Source organism: Channa argus, chromosome 2 (genome assembly GCF_033026475.1).
Source record: "Channa argus isolate prfri chromosome 2, Channa argus male v1.0, whole genome shotgun sequence".
Lineage (NCBI taxonomy): Eukaryota > Metazoa > Chordata > Actinopteri > Anabantiformes > Channidae > Channa > Channa argus.
This window is the reverse complement of record NC_090198.1, coordinates 9,223,700-9,251,312: the sequence shown is the minus strand read 5'-3', so window position 1 is coordinate 9,251,312 and position 27,613 is coordinate 9,223,700. Positions and strand designations below refer to the sequence as shown.

Sequence of the window (27,613 nt, the reverse complement as noted above, 5' to 3'; positions counted from 1 at the left end):
TTTTTTTTTTTTTTTTTTACACATTGTCCATAATATACAGGTGGACCAGGCGAGAAGAAGCTGACTTCTACAGAGTGGTCTCTACTTTTGGTGTTGTTTTTGATCCAAACCTTGGTCGGTTTGACTGGACCAAGTTCAGGGCCATGGCTCGACTGCACAAGAAGACTGACGAGAGCCTGCAGAAATACCTGTGTGCTTTCACCGCCATGTGCCGACAGGTGTGCCGTCTGCCACCTAAAGAGGGAGGTCAGAAATCTACTTGTCTGCTCACGTATGAATATACATAAACAGTGAGTCTTATTTATATGCACCTGAAGTGAAGAGGTATGACCACACAGTAGACTACTTCAGCATTTTGTTCTGGACTTTGACCAGTTGCCTACAGAAAATCTCTTGTCATATCACATGAGGCTTGTGTGTTTTTTGTTTGGTTTTATTAATTTGGTATGTTAGTATCACAACATCAGGCATAATGCTTTGCTTCATGTCCTACCATGCCTGTCATTCTCTATTCTCATGATAATGTCATTACCATTGCTTCAGGTGTAGAGTAATACATTAATTCCTACCTCTGAACTGTTTGATTTTTGAAAAACATTAGTAGCATCTTGGTGAACAAACTGGCTCAACTATGCTGAGCTTGTAGGGTTGATAGGTTAGTCATTTGTGGAAAGAGAAACTGTTCAATGTTTAAACTCCAGGGGCAGTATAACATTTAAAGCAGACTTTAATTCCTTTCACACTGTCCCTAACACTTGTTTTTCATCTTTGTTCCAGACTGTGCTGTGGACCCGTCTCTGACCATCCAGCCCATCACAGAAGAGCGAGCATCTCGTACTCTGTACAGAGTTGAGCTGCTTCGCCAGGTAAGAGAACAAGTCCTTCGTCATCAGTTACTCTACGAGCGCCTGTCATTGTGCCAGATGAGCTCTGACCTGCCCGTCTGGTGGGAAGTTGGAACCCATGACCGTGACCTGCTAATTGGTGCAGCAAAGCACGGCGTAAGCCGCACAGATTATCACATTCTGAGAGACCCTGAGCTCAGCTTCATGGCTGCTCAGCGCAACTATAGCCAAACAAAAGCTGCACAGCAACACTCTCGCACATCCACCCCGCTCCTACACCCTCAGCAGCAGACCACCAGCTCAGGGTTAACAGGCTCTCCGCTGCCTCCATCAGCCCAGAGGGACACAGAGCCTGGTGGGATTGTACTTAAAGTGGAACCAGCCTCAGAAGGGGAGGAGAGCAGAGAGAAACAAGCAGAGAGCTGGAGCCCTTCTCAAGCACCAGCTACTCCCACAGGTCTGGAAGAGAAGCCTGTTTCTGAGATGAGGGACAATGAGAGGCAGATGGTGGCAGCACGAACCAAGCCCCTTACACCTAATTCCTCAGAAAGGAAGCCCAAGAAGGCCAGCAAGAGGGGCCGCAAGGAGGCCAGACGTGGTTCCGAGTCTGAGTCTGATGGCTCCTCTTCGAGTTCTTCGTCACGCTCCTCTTCCTCTTCATCTTCGTCCTCTTCTTCTTCATCACATTCCGGTACCAGCTCTTCCTCTTCTTCATCATCTTGCTCCTCTGGCTCTTCATCATCATCTTCAAACTCCTCATCTTCTTCTGACGACAGCGAAAGCGAGGGAGAGGAAAGAAAGAAGAAAGGTGAGAACCTCAAACTCAAGTTTATCTATATAGGGGTGTTTCATAACCATGACACAAGATTGTGTGTGTGTGTTGCAATTTCAGTCTCAGTTTTAGAATTCTTACACGCCTAGCATTAAGCCTGTTCCGAATGTACTCGAATGTGTGGATGTTTCATGATTTTAAGTAGATTAGAGATGTTTTTGGGTCTGTTCAGAACATTTCTTGGGAAACTGACAGAACAAAGGTGTTTTCTGTCACTGCATCACTTAATGCTATATTTAGTTTGAATTATTTTTTTCATTTGGTGTTCTTAGTATTATTACATATCAATTAGGTTTTCACTATACATTCTGTCCATATTGATCTGCTGACCTTTGTCAGTGGTGCTTTCATAACTGGGCTCTACAGCAATGATATCACATAACGAGTGATTGGAATTAAGTGAGAATGAATTAAATTGACAAACGTTGCTAGCAACAGGTTGCATTAACTTTCAAAAATGAGCACTAATTCTATGAGTAACTTATGAGTTAAAATGCTCTCTGTCGGATAGATGGAATGAGAGGCAGCCAAATTTTGAGAGGAGATTCCCCACACCACTTACATGCAATATTTTTGAACCAGGGCCTTTTAGTATTTGGATCAATACACACTTCAAATATAAGGCGCAGCCTAAGTAAGAGATGGCTATTACTTCAATGTGTGATCACACGTGTCTGCAAAGAGCAGTTATTACGGGGCCCCAAAACCTAATAATAAATAATTCCATTTAAATTCTCCTGATGTCTTTGCACAAAGTAAAGTTTTACTAATGTGTGACTAATCCTCTTTGCATCCTGTCACATTGTCAGTGCCTGCAGCAACAAGTGTAAAGGGCTTTGATGAGGACAGTGTGGCATCTCTGAGCACAACACAGGATGAAACACAAGACACTCATGTGGCTGAGAACGGCATCAGCAACAATTCATCGCATCCTTTCCAGGGAGGAGGATACATGCTTGCTGCATCCTACTGGCCAAAGGTGAATTACTCTCAACGCATGCAAAATTGCATCCCCTTCCCATATAAAAGACCAAACTATGATGCACTTGAAAGGAGCCGACTGAACTTTTACCCTGTTATTTTATACAAAGTATGACAGCAAAATAGCTGTGCTGCTTTACTGAGCGTTAATGAGCAAATTAGTTTTCTCACCATTTAAAAACGCATTGTTTACAACAAAATTTGTTTAATTATCGCCCAAAAACCAACTAGGAAGCTGAAACAGATTCATAATTTAGCTTCTAGGTGAGAATTGATGAGCAAACACAGCAGTTCTCCAAACTGTAATGTATGTCAACACCAACAAAAGTTAAAAACACCAACTCCAAGTCCAATGACATCCATTAACTCTGAGCTATTAAAATTTTGGCCAGATGGCTGAAAATCCTGCAACTGTTCACTATGAATTAGGATATTTTACGCTGAATAACCATCCAAAACACAGGCGCTACATGCAGGTTGTTCTGCATATGTTAGTACGTCCACTGTCATAACAAAAAATCTGCAAATAAATTAGGAATAGTTTAAAGTTTTTAGATTTCTTTTCCTATTAAAATTGTCTCTAAATTCACAATGTCAAAGTGTGTGCGCTTTTTAAGATTTAATAAAAGTGTGGAATAATACTGTCTGTATCTTTTTATGCTTTATTCAAAAGCCCCTTACTCTAATTGATATTTCATTGTTTCAAGTTGCAAAACAATGATCTGGGTCTGGATGTTTATCATTTCATTTTTTTTGCCCTTCATTTTATTTCAATTAGCTCTTTAAATATAAGCTGTAAAGTCAGACTACAGTTGGTATTGTATATTGTAAATGTGTCAGATACACATTTAGTCGACATCTTGTTTTTTTTACTGTCCGTCTCATTCTCTGGTTTTATACTGATCTGTGATCAGTAATTATGCTTCACCGTAACACCGTAGTATTTATGTCTTCTAAATCATCAAAAATTACAGACAAAACATTAATTCCTTTAGTTATGTTTAACTTTCAACACAAAAGCTCACATCGGAAAAGATTTCATTGATCCAAAACTAAAATACCTTAGTCGCAGGAATAAAACTACAATAATACACAGGAATTTTTTATGACCTTGATATTAGTGGATGAACCACCTGAGCCACAGTTGCCCCCACTTAGTTATTTGGAAAAGTAAAGATTGTATATTATTGTTAGCTCTCAATTTTATGTCTTGTATATTAATAAAATATAATTATTGTCAGAATCCCCATTTATTTAACTTTGAATAGGTCCACATTTGCTACTTGGCAAGTATTCCTCTCAGCTACTTGCATGATGTGCAAGTGGTCTTAAAAGCTTAATGTCCAGCTCTGTAATGGTTCAAGTTTGTGCAAATGAATTATTGTGTAAATTTACAGAAAGCTTGTGGGCAGAAGGGAGATCAGACTGACAATCTGTGCTGCTGTTTATTTAGGATCGTGTGATTATCAACCGCCTTGACAGCATCTGCCAGGCAGTGTTAAAGGGCAAGTGGCCAGGAACACGTCGTGTGTACGAGCCTGGAGGTGCAGTGGCCTCCTTCTACACCACCAAGCTGCTGGACAATGCCAGCAGCCTGTGCGAGGACCCCTCTGCCTCACCACAGGGGTCTAAGGTGACCAAGCATGTTGCAGAAAACAAGGAGTTCTCAGTAAAACTCAATGATGTATGTTGATTTCTCCCTCTCTCTCTCCCCCACCCCCTTCCTACTCCGCTTCGCCCTAATCGTAGGACCACTTCTGCTGCCATGACCGGTGTTAGCTGCCGTGTTCAGCATGTTGCTCTGATTTTCTCTCTTTCCTTTGGGTATGATTAGTGGTTTGACTGTCTGGCAGGGGAAGAGATTAATTTAATAGCAGCCTTCCTCTCTTTTCCCACACACTCAATTTGAATTCGGCTCTGAGGCTGTGATTACATGAGCACAAATCACCCAGTCATGAGAATATAATAAGGTTGAGTTTTGAAGCCTCTGTAGACTGAACGCGTCTTGCTTATAATCGGATTGAAATGGAGACCTCAGCTGTGGGTGTTGTCTAATATGCTTCTAGGCAATGTGGCTATTAACTTGACAGGCTTGACACATGCTTCCACTTATTTCTTGCTTTTGTGTTGCTTTTTGAGAAGGACACTTGGTCAGAGTTTATGGTTTTTATCATCACATATCCTCAAACACTCAAATACTTGCTTCCTTTAAAATTTGGACTTCATATGCTGCTAGCAGCTATCTCTTTGGCATGGCTTCCCAGTATAGTCCAAACATAGGAAAGACTGCCCTGCTAGCCACTACCCACTGTGTGTCTATGTGTCCCAGTTCTACTAACAAGAAAATACCCATATTTTCTGTTATAATCAATTGATATAGTTTAAATAATTTGTTAAATAATTTCTAAATTAAAAATATGACCATTAAATAACTGGAGGCAGAGAAAGTTTCCAATTGTAATATACACTGGGAAGGAATTTTAAAAATGGCCTAATGTTTCTCCTTTTTTATAATTTTATATGTTTGTCTCTTGATTGTTTTCTTTGAATGTCTAAATCCTTTTTGTATCTGTTCATAGCAGGAGGGAGGTCTGAAGTTGACCTTCCAGAAACAGGGTCAACCTCAGAAGAGGCCCCTGGAGTCAGAGGAGGGCCCCCAGGCCCAGCAGCAGTACCTTGCCCGGCTCCATGAGCTGCAGAGCGCCTCAGACACAGGCCTGGCCGACATCACAAAGCCCCAGTGCAGCTTCCAGACTGGTGGGTTTTATTTAAAATACAGCAAATGCCTTACGACCCAGTGTTTTGAAATGAGTCTGTCTTGTTTTTCTGTACCACCACTAGATGGCAGCAAAGTATATCACTGGTGGCCTTAACAAACACTGACCATCTTTTGAAGCTGAAATATAAAAAATGTATTTAATCTGAAATCATCATGAATTAGTTCACAGCTGATTGGCTCCTTTTTCTGTAGTTCCCCCAGGTCTTCCTGGTCAGATGAGGCTGAACGGAGTAGTGGATGGTCAGCCGGTGGTTAAAAAGCGACGTGGAAGGAGGAAGAACGTTGAGGGCATGGACCTGCTCTTCATGAACAGGAGTCAAGTCCCTGCAGTGCCTGATAAGGTGAGCAGCTTTTTGGTTCAGTTTTTTTTTTTGCAAAAGCGGGAAGCTCAAACATAACATCAATTACATTTTTTACATAATTTGTTGCAAAATACTGCTCCGTGTATTTTCAGGTGGCTCCAGGGTGGGGTGGTATTGGTCAGGTGGGCATGCCTATTGCCCCTGTTCCAGGCTACAGCCAGAGCTCGAGTCAGGTCCCTGCGGACACAGAGAGCAGAGTGCCTGTAATCAACCTCAAAGATGGCACCCGGCTTGCTGGGGATGATGCACCCAGGAGAAAAGATCTAGAACAGTGGCTTAAAGAGCATCCTGGCTTTGTAGCAGACACAGGAGCCTTTATTCCTGTAAGTTGTGTTTTATTTTTTATTTTCTGTCCTCCTAGTTGTCTGTGAAAAAGGAAAAGTTCAAATTTACAGTTAAGTTAGATACTGCATTTAAATTTTTATATTATAATTTTCTCTAAATAGAAGATCTTTTCTGTTCCATATCTAGGGGTTAAACAAGATGCAAATGCAGTTCCACTTCCAGGATGGTCGGCCCAAGCAGAAGAGGCACCGCTGTAGAAATCCCAATAAGATTGATGTTAACAGCCTCACAGGAGAGGAAAGGGTCCAGATCATCAACAGAAGAAATGCTCGCAAGGTGTGCATCTTTAAACAATATGTGCACCTGGGGGTGAAGGTGTTCTTTCCAAACATAGTGCAGTTCATGTTCATTTTGCCTGTGATCTTTCTGGTAGGTTGGTGGAGCTTTTGCTCCTCCTCTGAAGGATCTGTGCCGGTTCCTTCAGGAGAACCCGGAGTACGGAGTCCCACCTGAATGGGCTGACGTGGTCAAACAGTCGGTGAGTCGCAGAGTAACGCATGCATTGGATCTGAATTGTAGCTGACAAATTAAGACAGGCCATTTTGAACAGTGTTAAAATATCTGGCCATGCTGTGTAAAAACTGCATATATGCTCTAATGTTTAATCCAGGGTTACCTCCCAGAGAGCATGTTTGACAGAATCCTGACAGGACCCATCGTTCCCGAAGAGGTGAGTCGCCGTGGACGTCGACCCAAGAATCCTCTGGCCAAGGCGGCGGCGGCAGCAGCAGCGGCAGCAGCTTTACCCAACACAGCAGCCTCGGCCCTCAGTCTGAATCCCCTGCTGACCAACGGCCTCCTCTCTGGAATGGATCTCACCAGCCTGCAGACCTTCCAGCAGAACCTCCAGAACTTGCAGTCCCTGCAGCTCACTGCAGGCCTGATGGGTCTGCCATCTGATGCTAGCAACCTGGCCGCAAGCAACTTAGCTGCCATGTTCCCCATGATGCTTTCTGGTATGGCTGGCTTGCCCAACCTGCTAGGTATGAACAGCTTGCTTGGGAAGCCTTCTCCAGAGGGCACAGGAGGATCTGAGGAGAAGAGAAAGGGAACCGCTGGCAGTGCATCCGGAGAGCAGTCAGCCACTAAAGGCCCCTCTCACACCGCAGACACCAAAGGAGAAAGGACAGAGGGCTCAAACGCAAATCCTTCCTCCACTTCCAGCTCCACTTCCTCTGCCACCACCCCACAAAGTGCTTCAGCTGCCTCTGCAGCCTCCAGTCACTCGCTGTCTCTTAACCCCTTGTTACTCTCCAGTATGCTTTATCCAGGGATGCTTCTCACTCCAGGCCTTAACCTTCCTGTGTCTGCTACACAGCCGCAGAGCTCAAACAGTGACCCCATCATTCCTCCTGGTCCTCCTCTACCTGCAGCCTCACAGTCATCGCCAGAGGAGACGGAGCAGCCAGCGGCAGAGAAGAATGGAGAGAAGGACAACAAGGCATTGGATGAAGTTGATGAGGAAGAGGAGGAGGAGGAGGAGGAGGATGAGGAGGAGTCAGCAGCACAAAGAGAGAACAGTGGTCCTGAAGGTTCGGGGAAAGCTGAGTCATCTTCATCAGAGTCTGGGAGCTCTTCCTCATCATCAGACAATTCAGACTCCAGTGATGAGGACTGATTCTATTAATATATAATTATAAAAATTTATTTATGTATCTCTTAGAAATGTATACATATATTCACATATAAGTATATGGATTTTCCAGCACTTATGTTGCGATTTCTTTACATGTAAATACAAGACTAACTAAAATGTTGTATAATAAAGAGGAAAAATCTTTAAAAAAAACAGGAAAAACTGACTTAAAAGGAACTGAAATAAGTTTTCAGTGTTTGTTCAAAAGGTAGTCTTGTTATGAGACATTTTGCATGTCAGACTTTAGTAGATTTCTGATCTCTGTGAACTTGTACTACACGATTATGTACAATTGCAACAAAAAAGGCATTATTGTAATTATGTCAGGATTTAATTTTATTAAAAAAGTGAAACTACATCAACATGCTCGTTGAGCTGTACTATTAATATATTTTGATTGTTGGGGGTGGGGGGTTTGGGGAATGACACTTGACAAACACTTAGTTCCTCTTGTAAATATTCAGTACTTCTACAGGTTCGTTGACACCTTTGCTTTGCAGATCATACGTTGGATATGTCAGCAATAACTTGGGCAGCTAATGAATGTCACTGAAGCTGTAGATTCTCTGTCTGCTTTGTTCCACCCCAGTGCACAACTCTCACCCAACTCTCGCAGCCTCACCTACCTGTCAGTTTCATATCACGTTAAAGAGCTCATTTCCGCACTTGTTCTCATCCATCTTGGAAAGAGAATTGATTATGTGAAGCTCTTTCTTTAGTATTGTTTTTGATTTGGGGCAAATCTGTATTGGTCTTTTTTTTTTTTTTTTTTTTCTTCTTAAACAAACGTGCTTAAATCATTTATCGTGGATTATAATTTAATTCTCTGCTGTGATTCATTTTTGACATTTACCGGTAATTTTACAAACTTGATTTTCTTTATCACCACCTTACCAACATTTCCGAGGTGCACTTTAGCTTCCTACATTAGGCATACGTGTTCACTTGCACAACTGTTAATTTTTACTATAGTGTCAGTCTATTAAGCCCCTGGAGCTGTGGGGACCTAAAACATTTTACTGTGCCAAAAAACTGCCCTTTGACACTTTGTGGTCCTGATACAATATTGTGATATCTGTGCAGTGGAAAACTTCAGGATTCTTAATGACATGAATATTATTACTACAGCCCTGGTATATTTGACTGCATCTTACCTCAACTGTGCTAAATGGATTGGCTTCACTGTGCAAATGTACCTGTGCATAGTTGTGTTTTCTTGCTGTCCATGTACTTGTCCTTGTCTCTGCTGGAATGTGTGTCAGAGGCCTTTTTTTCCTGAGAGCTTCCACTGTGGTGTTTTGTTTGGCTGGACGGCTCCTGTCACCTGGTATCTACTGCTTCCACAACTTTCCATTCTGAATGTCCTGTATTAAGCTACAAGTGGTAGAAACCACCTTAACAGTGTTTTTGACCTTCAAAGACAAACGTTACAAATTTTCGTGTTGCATGACCACACGTCTACCAAAGTACTACATTACAGTCAAGAAAAAAACATGCCACAAGCACAAATATTTGAAATGCTAGTTAAGATTGTAGTAATTGCTATCATTTTGATGACATTTTCCACCGTGCCAGACAGGCTAGCTTCAGGAAGGGCTCAATAATAGCAGCTTGTGTCATTTGGTGTTTGCTGTGCCGTCGTATGTCTCACTTTCTCTTGGACTCTTCTGCTGATGAATGGAGCTTCAGCTAGATGTAGAAGTGCCCTTATCCTGTACCTCACTCTCTTGTTCAAAGTCTTTCTCACAAACTAACTGCTAACTTCATGCTTGTGCATTTTCATCACCTCTGCACATGTTCCTTTTAAAATGTAACCAGGATACACACACACACACACTCACACTCACACACACACTCACACTCACACACAGAGTCAACACTGGAGTTCACTCAAGCCGAAGTACCTTTTTGTAATTTTCTCTAGCACAACAGTGCTTGCTCTAGGACTGCTGTTAACACAGTGGACTGTTAGAGACGCATTTCAAAACGACCCCTGAGGGGAGGTTTTTGTTTGGACTGGGGACAACAGGGCACCCTAACAAGTTCCCCACTGTGTCGGAGTTAGAATTAACTGTTTAGTTCTTAAGTATTGCTGTAGCATTGTTCTCTCGTGGGTTAAACCGTGAACAACCCCAAAGTCTGAACAGAAAGACTGAAAAATACACCTGATTTGTAATGTTGCTTTAAAGTGGTTTTCTTGTATGCCTGTTTTTTATATATATATATATATATATATATATATATATATATATAAAAATATACACCTGGCCATGGGTTTGCTTGTAATGCAATTGCATTCTTTTTTTTTATATATATTACTAGCAGTACGGTATTTTTCTATGTTTGAGCAATGAACTGATCATGCCACTGTCATTTTGTATATCTGCACCTCTGCTCTCTTTAAACTTGTAGTGCCCTTATGCAAACACCCAGCCATTGCTACTTCTGCTGTAGGTGACTAACAATTCTTACTCATTTTTGTTGCCCCACAGCGATGGGTTGACGGATTGATGACTGTGCTGCGCCTCTTCAGGACACAAATGAAAAAAATAGTAGACGCGATTGGACTTATAACTTTGAGTTTCTTTTATTTTCTTATATAGCTTGTACTGTACAAAGGCTCCCAGTGCACTGCTAGTGCTACAGAAGCAGTGTTCAATCTGCATCAAACACAGACACAAGCAAACAATGACCAATATGCAAGAGGAGTGACAACACACACTACTGCTGTACAGGGAGGTTTATTTTAGTTTTCATACATGTAATCACTTGGATGACAAAACTAATATCATTGGTTTTGTATTTTTATTTCAAGCTTGATGATATCCTAAATGTCACCTTGGTCAGTTTGTGTCTTTTTTTTTTTTTTTTTTTTTCCATTGGACAGTTGTAATATTTGCAATTTGTGATCTGTGTAGTCAAAACAATTCTTTATGTAGTGCAGGAAAATGTGTCTTAAGTCATTTGTAATTTATTGGATTACTTTCTATGAAGTTCTATAGAGGAAAATGAGGTTTAATTATTTTTATTAAACATATTCTTCTGACTATCTGACTAACTAAGTGTCCCTTTGCCTGTTGCTTTGTCCGGGGGCTTTACTCAAGGAGTTTTCAATGACCTGTATACTTTCTGAGGGTTCCACGCTGTTTTATTTTCTAAATTGGTATTCACTCTAAAGGCAGTTTTAGTTTCAGAAGAGCCAGAACTGAGCTTGTGAGATTAGATAAAAGATCTTATGATTTTCTTACTATAGAATTCTTAGCAAAATAATTGCAAACAAACTGTACCTGCTTAAATTGAGCAATTCAACCCTTAACACAGTAGTTTTGTTGCTTCCTACTTTTCCAAGTTGAGTTGGATTCTTTCTAGCACTTTAATTAAAAAGAATTTACAAACCATGACACAAAACTATTATTCAGAGTGTCTTTAGAAAAGAGGGGCATCATCTGTGCTACAGTAGTTATATCCATAGCAAAGCTACATTCAGTACTACATCAAAGTTTTTATACACTACCTGTAAATCCTGACTAACCAACATTGCTAAACCTCACATACTCTCAGCCAACGCTCCTCGAGATTAGTAAGCAAATGTTTGAACACTACAGTGTACTGGATAACTCAGTATAGCTGAACATCATAGCAAAGGGTTAAAAGGCTTTTCGTCACTATTTTAAATCCTCCAATCCTCCACGTGGTGGCACTCAGAAGGCTGTGAAATTCACCAGCAGCACTACTGCTGCAGCCCAGTGCTTATCATAGCAACCACACACATATGACATGTTGGGGCTTGTCTGAAAGAGGCCAATGGGCTGAACTTCCTTCAGCCTGCAGAGCACCAGGTTGACTGCTCTGAACCATGCTGCACCTCTCCACAGCCACCAGCCAGAGAGCAGAGAAAAACACAGGATTCTTTATTCAGGACACCCTCAGTCTGCCTCAAACCTCAGAAGAAAAAAAAAAGCATTTACAAGAGGCACTGACACTGGTAAGTGGCTTTAAACCTGTTTCCTCCTTCTACAATAAGCTAAACTTAGAGGACATATGCATGGAAATGTCATCTGCCAGTATTAAGCTAAATGCATCCGTGCTGTTATCAACCTCTGCATGAGGTCTATGTAAATGCTACACAGTCAATTCTTCCACAGTTGATCCTTGACTATTTTAAAAAAGCTCCAGCAGCCAAAGCTGAATGCACAAACAAAAGTGTATTGATAGTTAAAAATTAGTCCAAAGTTAATTAAAGATCCATTTAAATGTGGAGCACATGTCTAAAAGTGAAAGTAAGGCCTATTTTGATGTAAGCTCTCAGTGAAGGCCAGTCTGGAGGAAGCAGGAAATGGGTGTGACCCAAATAAATGAACCACAGACTTGCTCAAAGCCCATATCAATTTGTGTTTTTAGTATGGACTTTCCAGCAATGGATGTCATTATATTTAACAATACCGTGCATTAGCATGTGGTTTTGTGTATCACATCAAAGACAAAAGACTGTATGAAGGAGATAAAAGTATAGCGTGCAATGGTCGAAAGTTTGTGAGCACATTTGAATTCTCTTTCTTACTTAAATATGATCTGAGGCATGATCACATTTTCCCTTTAGTCCTAAAACAAACAAAAAAAACCTTAATTAAATAAGACAAAAAAATGGGTTTTTAAATTTTTCATTTTGAAAAATTGTCCAATATTAAATATTTGTGTGTATCAAAGGTATGTGAACCCAAAGCTTTAGTAACCCCCGTTTTACTTTATTAACTTAAACATTTTAACAAAAAAGTTATAAATGAATCAGAGATTTTAGGCTGTTCTTTGTCTCAGAACAGCTTGTACTCAGGGAGGATGGTTAGCTTCTTTGTATCCACAGTTCCTGCAGGTTTTCTGTAAGATTAAGGTCATAAGTTCAACTTGACCATCGCAAAACATTAATTTTATTCCTTTTTAACGGTTCTGTGGTACAATGACTTGTGTGTTAGGTCAAAGGCAGCAAAGTTGGACCAAATCATGATAATGCCACCCCAATGTTTCACAGATAAGATAAGGATCTCATACTGAAAAAGAAATCTACTTTCAAAGAACACCCTTTTTGCAGCTTTCTGATGCCTCCACATGGCCTTGAGCAAGTGGCACATTGAAGGTCAGGTGCTGGCCGTGACCACGTGCCAAAAATGTCAAAAACAAAGGGCCACACACTAAAGTTCTACAGTTAGTTTCACCTGCACTTTCATCCCAACTGGTCGACTTCAAGGCAAACTACACTCAGTCAGCACTTTCTTTTGTTTTTGGTGAGTAGTAGCTTGCTCCTTGCAGCTCTGCCACGCACACCATTGTTGTTTGATCACACCCAAGTGGTGGAAACATTGACATTGATATTATCCACAGAAAAAGTGGCCTTTAGTTTCCTGGATGTTGCCCTAAGCTCCATTGTGCCAAACTATTTATTACTTTGTATTTGGTGGGATTTTTGTTGGTCAAACTTCCTGAGAAATGTAAAAATGGTGCCTGTATTTGTTTGATAGTCTGCCTGACAGTTGACTAGTGTGGTCTAAACTCTTTTACATTGTTTTGGAACCCTTTGCAGGATGGTGCCCGGTCGTCATGTCACTGACCAAAACTCCTGTCTCTAAGTTTGTGATGTCAGATATATAAACAAGGGCATTTGTAATCAAGCGGTTACAGTGGGGTGTTCATGTGATACAAAGCTGCATAGTTTCAAGTTCTTTTTTCTCTGTACTAGTTGTAAATAACTGTTCTTACTGGTCTTATACTTGGTGCTGTTGAAATAAGTCAGAGAGAATGTGGTTTCAAAATACTATTTGCTGTTTGTAACTTGACATGAATCGGAATACAGTTGCGAGGCTTTGGTGAAGAGCTCGCTTTTAAAAGTGTGCCAGCTCCTCCTCTTGCTGTTCCTCACTTTGTCTCAAAATAAAGAGGAACTATAAATGACAATTACCAATAAATTCTTATTTGTCACAAAGTTGTGCTGTATCTCTGCAATCACCAATGATTGATTTAAGTGTGCTGCACAAATGATCCGCGACTGACCTACAAGACACTACGCAGACAGGGTTTGTGGCTAGCACTGCATTGTCTTTAAAAAGCCTTACTCCCTCTGATGAAGACACTCTTTTCTACATTCTTTATCGAGCAACTTCTGTCAGCTTCCTTTTAGTGTGTCTCAGCTCATGTTTCACTCTGTGTCTCAAACACTCGCTCTGTGAGGACAATAACCCAGACTGAGAAACAGGACATGTGGGAATAATTAGAGGAACAGAGTGTCCATTCAGGCAGGACAGTGAAACTGAATTGGCAGAGACGGGGGCACTTTTACCAGCGAAAGAAGACGTAATCGGATCATTAGCTCGCGTGAAAGTACCAGTAAGCCGAGCGCAATGTAAAACTGCCACGTTTTTACAACTTTAACGACCTTCTGTATGTTAACACCATGCAGCCTGGGACAAAACCACTTGTTGATCAAAGTAATCTCGACGGGGAGGACTTTCCCCAGGCATCAAAAACATGCCTCTTTTTGCACACTCAACAATTCAACAAGTCACCATTTTCTGAGCAGCATAACAACAAAGTTGTCGATTTTTTGCAGTTACCAGTCGTTCCTTAACTGAGGTCCAGACTGATGACTGTTGAACCAGGAAATAACAAGTCAACTAACAACATCATAGTTAACCCAAACTCCAGCCTAATATAAATAGCATTTACATTTTTAGAAGATAAATGTGTAGTACACAATATATAATATTCAGCTTTTAGCTGTCCCACATTTTATTTTGCCTTTATTAAACAGCATAATTAGGTCGGATTGTAGTTAAACAGAAATGTAAAAAAAAATAAAAGCTGTTTTTTGGTCGGCCACTTAGATACAGGAACTTATTGTAGGACATTTTATGGTTTAGTAGTTTTATGTTGAAATTCAAAATCCAGACAACTACATATCACAGGCTGATGCTAAAAGTCAGACTTTGGAGATCTGGAAAGAGCCAGGCCTCTTCAGCCTACTTTCAACCTTCACTACAGATATGACAATAATATCACTTAACTCCTCAGAAACCTATGAGGGGCCCTGGTGGCTCAGTGGTAGAGAATTGGGTTGGGATGCAGAAAGCCACGGGCTCAAATCCCACCCACCAGGTGTGGCCACCTTGGTGCCTGTCCCGATCCGGTGTTAAAAACTCGTGCCAAATCAACGTGCGGAACACGTTCCCCCCTGAAGGGACAAGCTGAAAGGTGTTGATCTTTGCTCTTCAGAAACCTAAGGGTGACATCGCAGGTCATGTTTAATTTTCAGGTGATGGTGATGTATTACACTGAATAAAGATTACACATCCTGAAACAAAGAGATATTTTACTGCTAATTTATTATTTGGTTTATTAACTCAGATCGATTAGTGATTGCGCTGTTGTCGTCTGTACAGTTTTGTGTTTCCTTACTGTCTTTTAGTTTCTTATTTAGGGTGCCCATCCCTTTTCTGACTCTCATTGTGTGTGATTGGGAAAGGCTTCATGGCAACCGAGCCTCAGGGTAACCCGGGAAAGCCAGTGTTTGGCCCCAGTGACCGTCTGATCACCATGTTCAGGTCAGCACTACAGTCTCTCAGTAACACTCACACTGCAGCCATTTTGTGCATGCTGTACATCATAGTTCTCTTTATCTGTGTACCCTGTGGTATTATACCTCAGGTAATGGCTCACACACTGACACCACAACTGATAGTTGCCAGTGTCCCACTCTTTGTTGACAGTATCACTGCATTATCAGTCCATCGACCTCTAATGACGCAGCTAGGATTTGACACTTGCCATAAATATAAAAAGCACCTTTTAGAGCTATTAACATGTGGTGTGTTGGCGGATGGCACACTGGGTGTGGTTTGCATCGAGACAAAGGCTGGTTTCACTGTGAGTAAACCGTTGAGAAATATGTTTCTGCAGAACATCTTTAAGAGAGCTGTTACAATGACAAAGTCGCCTTTAATTTACTTTTCAGCGGTTTCCCACCCAACGGCTCTAGTGCATTAAATGTTTTATTTTGTGTTTAACATGCTCGTTCTCGTCTGATTCAGGGCCTGCTCCAGAGATCCAACCCAGGCAATTAAAGAGAGACTGAGACATATGCTGCACACATTTCTGCAACACAACAGGGACAAGGCAGGAAACAAAAAGACCAAAGGTGCACTATCATGTTTAGTTATTTAAGGGTGGAATGAGGGGAAGTTATAGCACCTTAAGGGATGAAGGTTTTCATCTGAATTTAAGGAAACGTATCATTTCAGTAGCTTACAGATTTGAGAGCTGGATGTCTTTACTGACACGAATCATGTGATGGAATAAAGCCCTAGATAGTGACACATGAAATCATTGTGATGTTGTTCACAGAGCTGGCGGCTAAGTACTGCTGTGAGGCCGAGATCTGGTATTACCGGATCCTGGAGATTCTTGTCAGTGGAGAGAGGAAAAAGCTGGGCATCAGTGACATCTCGGTGAGTCTCAGCACTGTCCTCCTGTGGACACTACTGGAACTATTGTCCGGCTTAAAGCCTTTGTTGCCTCTAGGGGCTCGTGAGATACACAGCGAGTTACACAACATGTTTATGTGCTGCAGAATATTTATGTTTTCATGCTTTGTTTTGAAGTGCATGTGTTCCTCCCAGGGCCTCTTGGAGAACCATCTTGCCCAGCGCTGTCTGGTGACCTGTTGTCTGGAGATTGCCATATGCTCAAACGGTCTGCCATGTGACTTCCCTCTGGTTCTTCAGATCTTCAAACTGGCACCGTACCACGTCTGGAGGGTATGTTTCCAAGCTTGTTAAGTCCTCATATATTGCTGGGCCACTTCTTTAGGTACACCTGTACAAACTCTGCCATCAAATGTACTTTTACAAGGTCATCATTTCAAATTTTCTGAGTTAAAACTGTAAGAAAGGTGATAACTCAACTATGTGTTTATTACTGAGTTCATAGTGGATATTGGAGTCTAATGTTCAGCTCTTTAAAATGAATGAGATTATACATTTTATCAGATTGTACAATCGTACATAATGAAGTGGCCCGTCAGTGTACACCTACCTGTCTACATGTTTACACAGCAAAGACTGGAAATCCCCACAGCTTTTTTTTCAGATAGTTTGAAGGTCGAATCTAGAATCTCTTGAATGAGCAGAACCAAAAGAACAGCAACCGTGTCCTCTTTAGCTCTGACACTTGTTTACCTGCGTTGTGACAGATCATTGAGCTGGTGCTACGGGCTGAAGTGAGCCTGCCTTGTGCTGTTGTCAGACACCTCATCCAAGTGGACAAGAAAATTCTGGAGAGCTTGGCCTGGACCAGTGACTCACCACTTTGGGAAGAAATCAGAGCCAATGACGGCCAACTGCCTGCCTGCGTACAGGTTGGCTAGAATACCGAAAAAACTCTTCATCTGGTCTCGTCTGTTGTTTTTAGACTTAAATTTCTCTCTAGGTGGCATTAATTTCTTAGTGAGATTAAATTAGAAATATTATTACTTCATTTTCAGCTGAACATCATCAAAATATCAAAGGCTCTGTATGGATCAAAATAGACTGTAGTATCTCTTCACATATAATGTGGCTCTGATGGCTTTGTGTGCAGGTGATGCCTCCTGCACAGCTAGAGGATCCAAGAAAAACAGAACTTCAACCTGAGGAAAAAGGTATTAAAGCTAGGTTTTAATTACAGTACTGTCACAATCTCCCGTGGCAAACTGATTACGTTATTTCATTCTTCTTATTATTATTATGGATTGACTGCTGTGTTCTGTCGTTGTCAGCGGAGGTCGTTTTAGAAGCTGGTCTTTCTGCCACAACTGACCAACAGTGTCCCCCATCAATGCTAAACAGACCTCAGAAAGGCAGCTCCCTCCATCTGTTTACTCGCAAGGTCAGCGGATGTCCCAAAGCTCCTAGTGTGTAAAAATCTATAATGCTTATTATCAGAGATTTAGTGTGGTCATGGTTTCTCTTGACCTCAGGTTTACAGCTTGATGGGCAAACGTCTTAGGGAGCTCTGCTCCACACTGGGCATCTTTGAAGAGCTGCGCTTGAAGATCTGGACCTGCTTCGAGCACTCTCTGATCCATTGCACTTTCCTTATGGTAGACCGTCACCTGGACCAACTGTTAATGTGTGCCATCTACATCACAGCCAAGGTAGGCTTTGGTACAGCGCCTATAAAATCTATTTGTCCCCCTTAGAAACTTTCCCCTTTTATTTAGTTATTTCAAAATATTTCAAGATTTTTGGGTATAAAATGACAAAAAAGCCTCTTTTATTTCTAGGTGAAAGCACATTTCTACAAAGTCATGTCAATTAATGTAAAAAGTAGTGAATCTACATTATGGCCACAACTACGCCATAAAGAAAAAAACAAAATAAAGAAAAGAACACTCAAAGCAACTATGTGAAAAGGTTATTGAAAAGCATAAGTCAGGGGGACGAACACACAAACATTTCCACATCACTGTCCCTGGAGTACAGTTAAATCCAACGACAAGGTTAATGTTCTGAAGTGGCCGAGTCAGAGCCTAGACCTCAATCCAATAGAGAATTTGTGGCTGGATTTGAAAAGGGCTGTTCACTCACGCCCTCTGTGCAACCTGACAGAGCTCCAGCAGTTTTGCGATGAAGAATGGGAGAAAAATTGCAGTGTCCAATCAAATTGGATTCAGATCTGTCCACACAGGATCAATGCTGTAACTGCATCCAAAGGTGCATCTACCAAAAACTGACTTGAATGGTGTGAACACATACGAAATCACTGTGAATGTTACACTTTATTAAATAAATGTATTTACATTATTTTCTAGAAATTTGTTTTCACTGTGAAATCAATCAAATCATCCAACTTATGTATTTATCCTATACAGGATAACTGTTTAGCACCAGTTACATTTATTTTCATTCTACTGTGACTGTCACTTTCCGAAGTGCTCTGAGAAACTCAATGAAATATTGTGTGAAAGACAAAGGAATAAATGGTATTAGCAGGTTTTGCTGTATAGGGGATCTTGGAGAAAACACATGAAGAACCTAAGAAGTTAACAAAATGATAATAGCCTTCTGCCTTGGGACTCATAGCAAAGTACATAAATAATTAATAACTTATAAATTTGTAATTTTTTTTTTTTTTACAGATTACCAAGACGGAGATACCCTTTAAGCACATAATGAATTGCTACAAGTCTCAGCCACATGCCAATAAAAGTGTAAGTTCTTCTTACATTATTCCTTCCTGTCAAATGTTTAATCTGAGTCTTCACAGTCAGTCTTGTGGTCTTTGACGATTTCGATGTGATATCGGTGGCCACGTGTTAAACTGCGTTTAGTATGTGACACATGTGGGAACACAGCCCCATACACGTCAAACGGGAAAGTATGTTCATAATGCTTTGCTCTAAAACTGAGCGATGGGAGGGAAACAGTCACAGATTTATCTATTTTATTGCTACAGATGCTGAAGTGTTGGACAATCTGAAAAGCTTCGAGACACATCAGCAGTAATGAGGTTAAAGTTTACCAGCAGGCTTTTCGGGCCAAACATTACAATGTTGTAATCTCCTCCATCTGAAATCGTAGCTGTGGTCCCTTGGTCCTGTTGTCAGACGTTTTAAAGACCCGATGCCTTTTTGCTTGTGCTCTGATGCAGGTTTTCATCCCTTACATATTAAGTCTATTTGAGGGTTTTTTGTATTTGAGAGTTATTGCTACACTGACTACAGACTGTCTCTGTCTTCAGGTCTGCAAAAACGTGCTGATTTCAGGAAGACATGACAACAATTCTGCCACTAAAAAAAACAGTGAGAAACCCCATTCACAAATACACCTCGATGTCATTTAAATGATCCTGTCTGTTTGTTTTGCCTTTTAGTCACTGCAGGATTTTACCTCCTATTTTTAAAAATTATATAAACAGTGCTAATATAGTAACAGTTTCAACTGTCTTTGACTTTCCTTTTGCTGAAATGAAACATCCTCTTTCTCAGCCATAGGAAAACAAGCTGATTAATCAAATCACGGTATCTAGGGTCAGCCAGAGGTCACATATTGTGCAGCTACATTATATCACTGCCACAATATCTGCATTATAACAGTAATGTAACAAGAGGCGAAGTGATTCTAGGACAAGGAGGTTTTATTTATGGCGTTGTTGATTACAGACACAGGAGACCACGGTGACAGTGTCCTGACCCCCAGCACACCCTCCACACATTATCCAGGACAATGTCAGGAGGAGCGGGGCAATCTGATCTACTTTTACAACCAGATCTACACGACAAAGATGCAGTGCTTTGCCAAGCAGCTTGCCCTGACCTCTGGAGTAAGTTTTAAATGTGAATTTGACCAAAGTGAAAATGGGAAAATGGGGAGAAACCAGTATAAAAACTAATTCCATTTTAAGAGTAAAGATGATCAAGCCATATGAACTCACGTGGAAACAAGTAAGAAATCAGTGAGGCAAGGATGAACTAAAGTCTTAAATCTCTACACATAAATCAGGCTTCAATTTTTGTATATGTGTTGTAAACGTGTGTGGGGCTAAAAAAAAAAAGCTGGCTTTCCAAATTCAGTCCTCACACCAGGAACAGGTGTCGTGTGACATAATTCTGCCAAAGACATTAACGGAGCATTGGTGGAGGCTAACCATGAACGGCTGGGAAAATAAAGACTTACCAGTGACTAAGTGGATACATGAAAAGTGAGGGCCAGAGAACCAAATGCAGTGTTTGCTTAATGGTTTTAGATTTCTGATAAACTCTAGAGCAGAAGAGAGTCGTGAAGACATTGTGCAGATGCATGCACATGTAACACACAGCCAGTCTAACACACAAGAAGGTAGTGGCAGCCAGCACGTTTGTGGCTTCTAAAGCCACAGAAGACTTGCGACTTTACAGTGAGCCAATCACTGAGCCACATACCAGAATATCTCTATCGAGAAACCACATCAATTTCTTCCCATGAGCTGCTACACTATCATAAAATGAATTTGGTTTCATCTATATTCCCCAGTAACACTTTTAAGTCTGTGTTTCTAACACATACTGTGTAACTTTTTTTGCAGGGTGAAACTCCCCCTTTGTCTCCATACCCTCGACAGGGGAAAGCGTCCCCTCGTAGATACCGGCTTTCTAGCAGCCACCCCATCTTCATTTCAGTGCACAAAGCTGAAACCGCCCCCCCCCACACGGCCGGGCTCTGCTACTACTTCAACTCCAGTCCCTCAGAGGTCGGTGGATGAAATGTTAGAAAGATTTTCAGGGGTCAGACTGTCATCTGGAAATGACATAACTTTAAACTGCGCACAGTCAAATCTGAAGTTTTTCTTTTCGATTTTTACAGCGTCTACATGAAATCAATAATATGATCAAAACAGGCCGGTCTCCCAACAGGCACAAAGTGACATCATTAGATGAAGAGGAAGGGGAGGGAGAAAACGGTCCTTCAGCAAAAAAGCTTCGCTTGGACGATCAGTCAGCCTGGCAGAGACGACTGAGGAATGTTGTGAACGATCGGGTCACAGGAAGAATCGAAGACCAGGCGTCAACAAAGCACTAGGATGGAGAGGAGCATGATGTCTCACTCTGCTCCAGGTTCTGTAACTAAAACAACAATGTGAGGTGCTGGAGGAAAAGTACAGAGCAGGTACCTGTTAAAAATTCCACCGGGCCTGAGTTTGTCTCCTTCTTAAAGCGCCACCTTTTCGCTCTGCACTAATTTTCACAGCAGTTTTGTCTGTTTGTCCTTGAGTAAAACACTTCAACGCCCTCCCCCCTCCCTCCCTCAGCCAGTGGTAGAAGTTTCTGGTTTTATTGTGTATGATGTGAGACCCAGTGTAGACTTTCTGCAGATAAACAACCAGTGTCAATGACTGATGATAATGGCTGACTGGGTCCTGATACTAACAATGCTCTCTCAACGAATTTAAATGTAATGTCCTGTTTTTATTCTTCAATTTTTAAAAGATAAGCTATATTAAGACTGAAAACATTTCACAATGTTTTTGTTCGGGAATGAAAAGAGAGTGCACAAGTTGCAGCAGTGTAGAACTTTATTTAAGGATACTTGAAATATTGATGATCATGGCTAATTCAATAGGATATAAATCAAAACATTTGATTAAAGTCCACCTGCAGCTTCGTTAGGCTGTAACGAATCTGTATCTGCTGTTTGATATAAAAGTTTCTGGTAGACAGATATGAATTTATCTCGGTACAGTATGTGCAAGCATTACTTGTCAAGTCCCCCCATGAAACATACAATGGTCCAGTATTCAGTGTACACACGTGTTTTGTTGTTGCTGCTTTGTTGCTGCTTTCTGTTCATATATTCTGTTACTTATTAACTACAATTGTGTGAATTGAGAAACTTGTGTTACCAAAATGTCAGTGTTTGCAAAGCAATTACATAAAAATACATTTAGCAATAAACAATAAATAGCCTACGTTTATCTTACAATGTCTCATTATTAACTTTATTCCCATTGTTCAGTGGCAAAGTTATCACAGCCGTTGGGATTCGGTTGAATTTTATGACTCTGACGTGCTGTGTTTTCAAAATTTTAAAAGTGACTTTAACAAAACCACTTTTAGTCGGCAGAGCAGTAATACCCAGGTTCCAAAGGGCAAGCGACTCACCAACATAGTTTAGTGTATTTTTGGACTAAATGCAATTGTTTTTCTTTGTCTGACTCACGTTCCATCTACATTTTTGTTTCCTTTTACTGTAAAACCCCTTGGACTTTGAAATATGACTCTGAAATATGCTATGAGCTGTGATCATAAATTCCTTTGACTGAATGAAAGCAGAAACTACCAACAGGTCCATTGTGTGAAAGCTGGTAGCCATGGCTGCCCTGTGACTGACACACAATTCTCTTCGGTGTTTACCAGTAACCATGTCTCAGCATGCTAGTGAGGTAATTCTCAACCAGTGTTGCTTGGGAAGTCATTACAAAAAAAAATGCTTGTCAGATGAATCAAACACGCAGTCAGGTGCCCAAAGAAAACAGGAAATCTCAAGGTTGCCATAGAGAACAAGGCACCTGAGTGCACAACACACACACACACAAAGGTTTTAAGGTGACGACCGGTGCTTTAATGCTCAATATGCCTCTGGACTCCTGTTAGGTGAGCACTGCACTGTAGACAGCAGTATTTTGGTTGATCATGGGTTGCAACACAAGCAGTGGCACCACGGTGGTGGACGCTTCTGAAAAGCCTGAGGAGAGGCCGAAGACAGCCACTTCCACCAAGGAGGCGCCTGCGGAGGAACAAAATGAAACGACTGACAAAGACACAGACACAAAATCGGAGACTTCCAGCCGAAGGCCTTCGTAACACCCCATTCTCCACTATTCTCAAAGTAAGAAACAGGATAAATGACTTAAACTGTTCTTTTACTGCTTTCTTTTCAAAAAGTTACACACACAGAACATGGGTGTTTTTTTTTTCTTTTCTTTTACTTACCAATGTGATGTAACCATCCATTTTGTCATCACTACTATCAGTAGAAGCAAGGATAAAGCACCTTCCCATGAAGCAGGCAATTTATGACCATTGCATTGGGGTCACTTTGATACAATCACCTCTATAACTTGACTGCTATGTCTCTCTGAGGCTATTTGACATGACAAATGGCTTGTGTGGTGACGGAGATGGGCTCTGTGTGTCTGTGTCTCTGTGTGTACAGATTGGCCTGTCCTGTCTGAAGGAGGGCCTGTCAGGAGGAGGCAACGATGCTGCACTACTGTCCATCCGCCTCTGTGTCATCCGGGCCAGCCAAACACACACACACACACACACACACACTTCTGAAGAAATCTAGCTCATGTATTCATATGACAGAAATTATTTTGTAATAAATATACTGTTTAGAACACTGTGTTGTGCTCTCTTGTATCTGTGTTGCCTTTCCGTTCTGTTTTTAACCTTTGCACAGTCTTCCTGGCATCCTTTGCCAGGAAGACTTTAATCCTTTGCGCACTATTTCAAGAACTTCCAATTCTTCTGCAGGCTAAAGCAGCAACCTTTTGAGATAGTCATCGTATGTTTAGTATGACTTCCTTTCTAGACTAGATCACACGATTTACATATAAGGCTGTTGATGCTCATTTATGCTTTATACTGCAAATAGCAAAATGCGGCCAAGTTCCAAAAGCCTCGCAGTGATGTCCCGTTTTTCCCACCAAGGGGCGCTGACATGCACTTGAAGCAGTTCCCTCAGTCGCCACCAGGGGGCAGAAGTGATCTTCCCAAACTGCGATCTGACGCTGGCTCCATTTGCTGAAGACATTTAATCTGAAATATAGGTTGTAAGTTTATTACCAGCTAGTGAATGGAGGTGGAATGGAATAGCCATTTCACAAAGCCATATCAAAAATACCCATCTCAGAGGCAGTGGGAAATTACATGAAAATATTACCATTATACAAATGGAAAGTGTGATTGAATAATGTGCTGGAGAAGATAAATGAAAAGCACTTTGTTGGAAAATGTGGTACTAAATAGGTTTTTAATTTCAGTAGTGGGATAAAAGAAGCACATTTTTACCCCATTTCACTGCCAATTGATTAGTAGCTCTACACCTGCAGGTATAGGGAGGAGGAGGCCTTATCGTCTCATTATCAGTTAATTAATATGCATGCACACATGCCAATTATCTTTCCGCTACCATTTAGCAGAAATGAGACATTGATGTTTTAATGGTGCCAGAATGGATAACTCCTCTGTTGCTTTAAAGACAAGGCAGGCACATTGATTGACATAACTGGGAAATGTTAAGAGACAATTGAATTAGAAGCAACCTGAAACACTTGATTATTATATTAATACGTCTCAGCAGCTTAGCCAGTTGCTGTCTTTTTGCAGCGGCAGTGATCTAGCAAAGGCTTTTTGATGAACTCTTGTGCAAGATACAAAAAGGGCAAGGCTTAAGATGTACTACATTTATACGAGGATCCATTATGGAAACATTTTATTTGAAGGACATGCAGAAATGCAAGCTATTAATTTTTTTCCACTGTGACCACGACTATTAAAGGACCCAAGGCCACACCAAGTGAAGCAAACCAAGATGAAAGTTATATTAATCATTATTCGTTTTACTTTAGTTTGTGCACTGAATTTATGTTCATGAGTCACTGGCCAGCATTATGAGCCAGTGAAGTAGGCAATATTATGGAAGGAAGCAATATTGACATTTTTCATTTCTGCATAAATGCTCCTAGTTGCACATTATGCCCAAGGCCGCTATTTATTTATTTTTATATTAAATCTGTACTCTTTAAGATCATTGCCACACTCTTGTAATGTTGGAGTGATTTTGTAGGATAAAAAACGATGAAGCTCTCCCAGTGAACTCCAAACCAAGGATCTATGACATTTCCACACATAAAACATCACAGAGGACAAACTCATGCACTACAGGCAGCTGCTTGCAGAATTGTGCCAAAGGAAAAAAAAAAAAAGAAGGCAAACAGAAAATGAGAAGGGCAACTAAAAAAACTCTCTCGGGTGTAATCTCCCTACTCAGTAATGGACCATTTATATGATATGTATAATGGGCTGCCACAAATATTCACAAGTAGCGGCCTTATTTTCAGCCAGCTTCTCTTTAAAGATGTGTTCTTCACAGGGTATCTTTTGTGAATATATGATCAGAGGCATGACAGTCCCGGTCTTTAATCTTACACTGGCCTTGAAGAATGTCACTGATTCCAATCACCCCACCTCCTCCTCCTCCCCCTCCTCCTCCTCTACCCCCACCACCACTGCAACTTAAGGCTACAGAGACCGCTCTATTCACAAAGCATCAACACAGCGTGGTTGTTTAAAGCCGTGTGGGTGTCTTCACTTAATACCTTCATATAATATGTTGTTGCTTTTTTATGTATGGAGCAGAAGCATTTTACAGTACATACATGTTCACAGTGGAGGATTATTGTTTTCAGCAGTGAGAGCCACACGGGCTCAATTACTATGTACAATAATGGTACAGATGTTCGATTTGTAGCAGTGTTTCGAAATTGTGTGCGGTAATTGCCACAAATTAAAATTCTAACACTTTCCTCCACTAGAGTTCTACAAACATTGCCCACTGTAAACATAGTGGCACTAATTAGAGCGGCACTCTGTAATCAGTCATTGAGACCAGGCAGAATGGTTTGTTTTACTCTAATATCAATATACACTGTGGCTAATAAGGGGCCAGTTTGTAAAACTCCAGTGGAATTTACAATTTTTATTTAATGGTGATGTTGTAAATGCGTCATACACATTTCATTACAGAACCTAGGAAATGTATTCACCCCCTTTGAAAGTTTTTCTCTTTTATTCCTATCTAACATCGGAGTGTAGTTGACGTATGGGGCATCGTGTAGCGGTTATCACTGCCACCTCACAACTACAAGGTTTTTGTGAGGAGTTTACATGTTTGCTTGTTCTTGCGTATGTTTCCTTCAGGTACACCGGGTTTCTTCCCACAGTCCTGAGACGTGCATGTTAGGTTCCCTGCTGACTCTAAATTGCCCGTAGGTGTGAATGTGAATGGAAGTGGTTATCTGTCTACGTTGGCCCTCAGATAGACTGGCGACCTGCTCAGAATGTGCCCTACCTCTCGGCCAATGACAGCTGGGATAGGCTCCAGCCCCCCCACAACCCTGAACAGTATATGTGGTTAGAGGTGAGATGGATGCCTGGTTCTGCCTTGTGTCGTTGTGGAGACATCAGTTAAGATATCGATGGCTGTGCTTCATCGCTCATTAGACAGCAAAAAAGGTTTACTCAGAAGATTTGATTGGACTCCAGGTTTGCTAAGACCTGAGTCCAGTTGACATTTAATCCCATGAGAAGATTATTATTTCCATTGCCAACGCTACTTTGTATGTTGAATGTCAATAAAGACATGGAAGATTATGACTGCGTTTTATTTGTGACATTCACAAAAATCAGATTGCATTTTATGACCAATATGGAGAAAACTGGAAAAATGTAAACAGTGCTAATGCTATTTCTTGCAACTTCAGTACATTGAAGGCACACTGCAGGATGACTACACAAATAATTTAGCAACTCCATACAATTACACCCATAGTACCTGCACGAGGGAGACAGACAGGGGAGTCAAAACTAGTATTTTCGATACACGTGCTCCTACCAAATACACTTCCACCCTGTTACACATATAATACTAATAACTTAATGAGACATGTTCACTCAGTTTTTCTCTGCTGAGAAAGAGAAAGGAAAAACTGATAACTCATTCTACTTTTATTGGACAGTAAACCAACAGTAATTCTTAAAGTATTTTTATGATTTTAGGAGCTGCTTAACAGGATGCACATCCAAAGAGGTAATCTCCCAATCCATTTACACACTGCTTTGACTCAAAGAATTCACTGAAAGCTGACCGTAAATGAATAAAGGGGCTGATATGTCTTACCATTAAGTTTTTGGTCAAATGTCATAGCAATGGAAAGTCTGTAGGACATTGCAAATAGATTATGAACAAGTGGAAACAACTATAAAGTCCAAAAGGCAAATAAGATTTAGCTGAAGATAAAGGTCAGAGCGCTGGAGGAGAGATACATGTGGACAGGAATGACTTGATTATCCTGGATGGGAGCACAAAGAGATATGTCCTTTTGGAACGGGGTTAGAAGAAATACCATCTTCCAATAAAAGAAACAAAAGTCATGTTATAAATGTTCTTAAAATATAAATTATGATGCTGTGAACAACACACATAAAGGAACTTCTCAATATTATTTTATATAAAAATCCTTAAATAAAACAAAAGCCTTTTTAAGTTT

General features: G+C 40.9%; 2 protein-coding genes across 10 annotated transcripts in view; both read left to right on the top strand.

Moving 5' to 3' along the window:
- chd9 (chromodomain helicase DNA binding protein 9) overlaps positions 1–10,338 on the top strand; it is a 73,316-nt gene extending 62,978 nt beyond the window's left edge. For 6 of the 9 annotated variants that reach the window (XM_067495191.1, XM_067495187.1, XM_067495189.1 and 3 more), the window contains 10 exons: positions 41–246; positions 778–1,653; positions 2,487–2,656; positions 4,112–4,342; positions 5,238–5,415; positions 5,630–5,778; positions 5,892–6,122; positions 6,271–6,420; positions 6,518–6,622; positions 6,755–10,338. In XM_067495191.1, the coding sequence (XP_067351292.1) occupies positions 41–246; positions 778–1,653; positions 2,487–2,656; positions 4,112–4,342; positions 5,238–5,415; positions 5,630–5,778; positions 5,892–6,122; positions 6,271–6,420; positions 6,518–6,622; positions 6,755–7,762 (3,304 nt within the window). In that variant the 3' untranslated portion in view covers positions 7,763–10,338. The remainder of the gene's footprint in view (positions 1–40; positions 247–777; positions 1,654–2,486; positions 2,657–4,111; positions 4,343–5,237; positions 5,416–5,629; positions 5,779–5,891; positions 6,123–6,270; positions 6,421–6,517; positions 6,623–6,754) is intronic. The other 3 variants (XM_067495194.1, XM_067495193.1, XM_067495192.1) reach the window with 3 other exon arrangements.
- A 2,702-nt stretch (positions 10,339–13,040) lies between these two features.
- On the top strand, positions 13,041–22,246 carry LOC137112506 (retinoblastoma-like protein 2). The gene is made up of 14 exons (XM_067495186.1): positions 13,041–13,059; positions 15,291–15,369; positions 15,856–15,962; positions 16,169–16,272; positions 16,444–16,581; positions 17,016–17,180; positions 17,402–17,462; positions 17,580–17,689; positions 17,781–17,957; positions 18,942–19,013; positions 19,544–19,604; positions 19,965–20,125; positions 20,867–21,031; positions 21,145–22,246. The coding sequence occupies exons 2-14, from the start codon at positions 15,296–15,298 to the stop codon at positions 21,358–21,360; spliced, it is 1,611 nt and encodes a 536-aa protein (XP_067351287.1). The 5' UTR covers positions 13,041–13,059; positions 15,291–15,295; the 3' UTR covers positions 21,361–22,246.
- Positions 22,247–27,613: the final 5,367 nt, after the last annotated feature.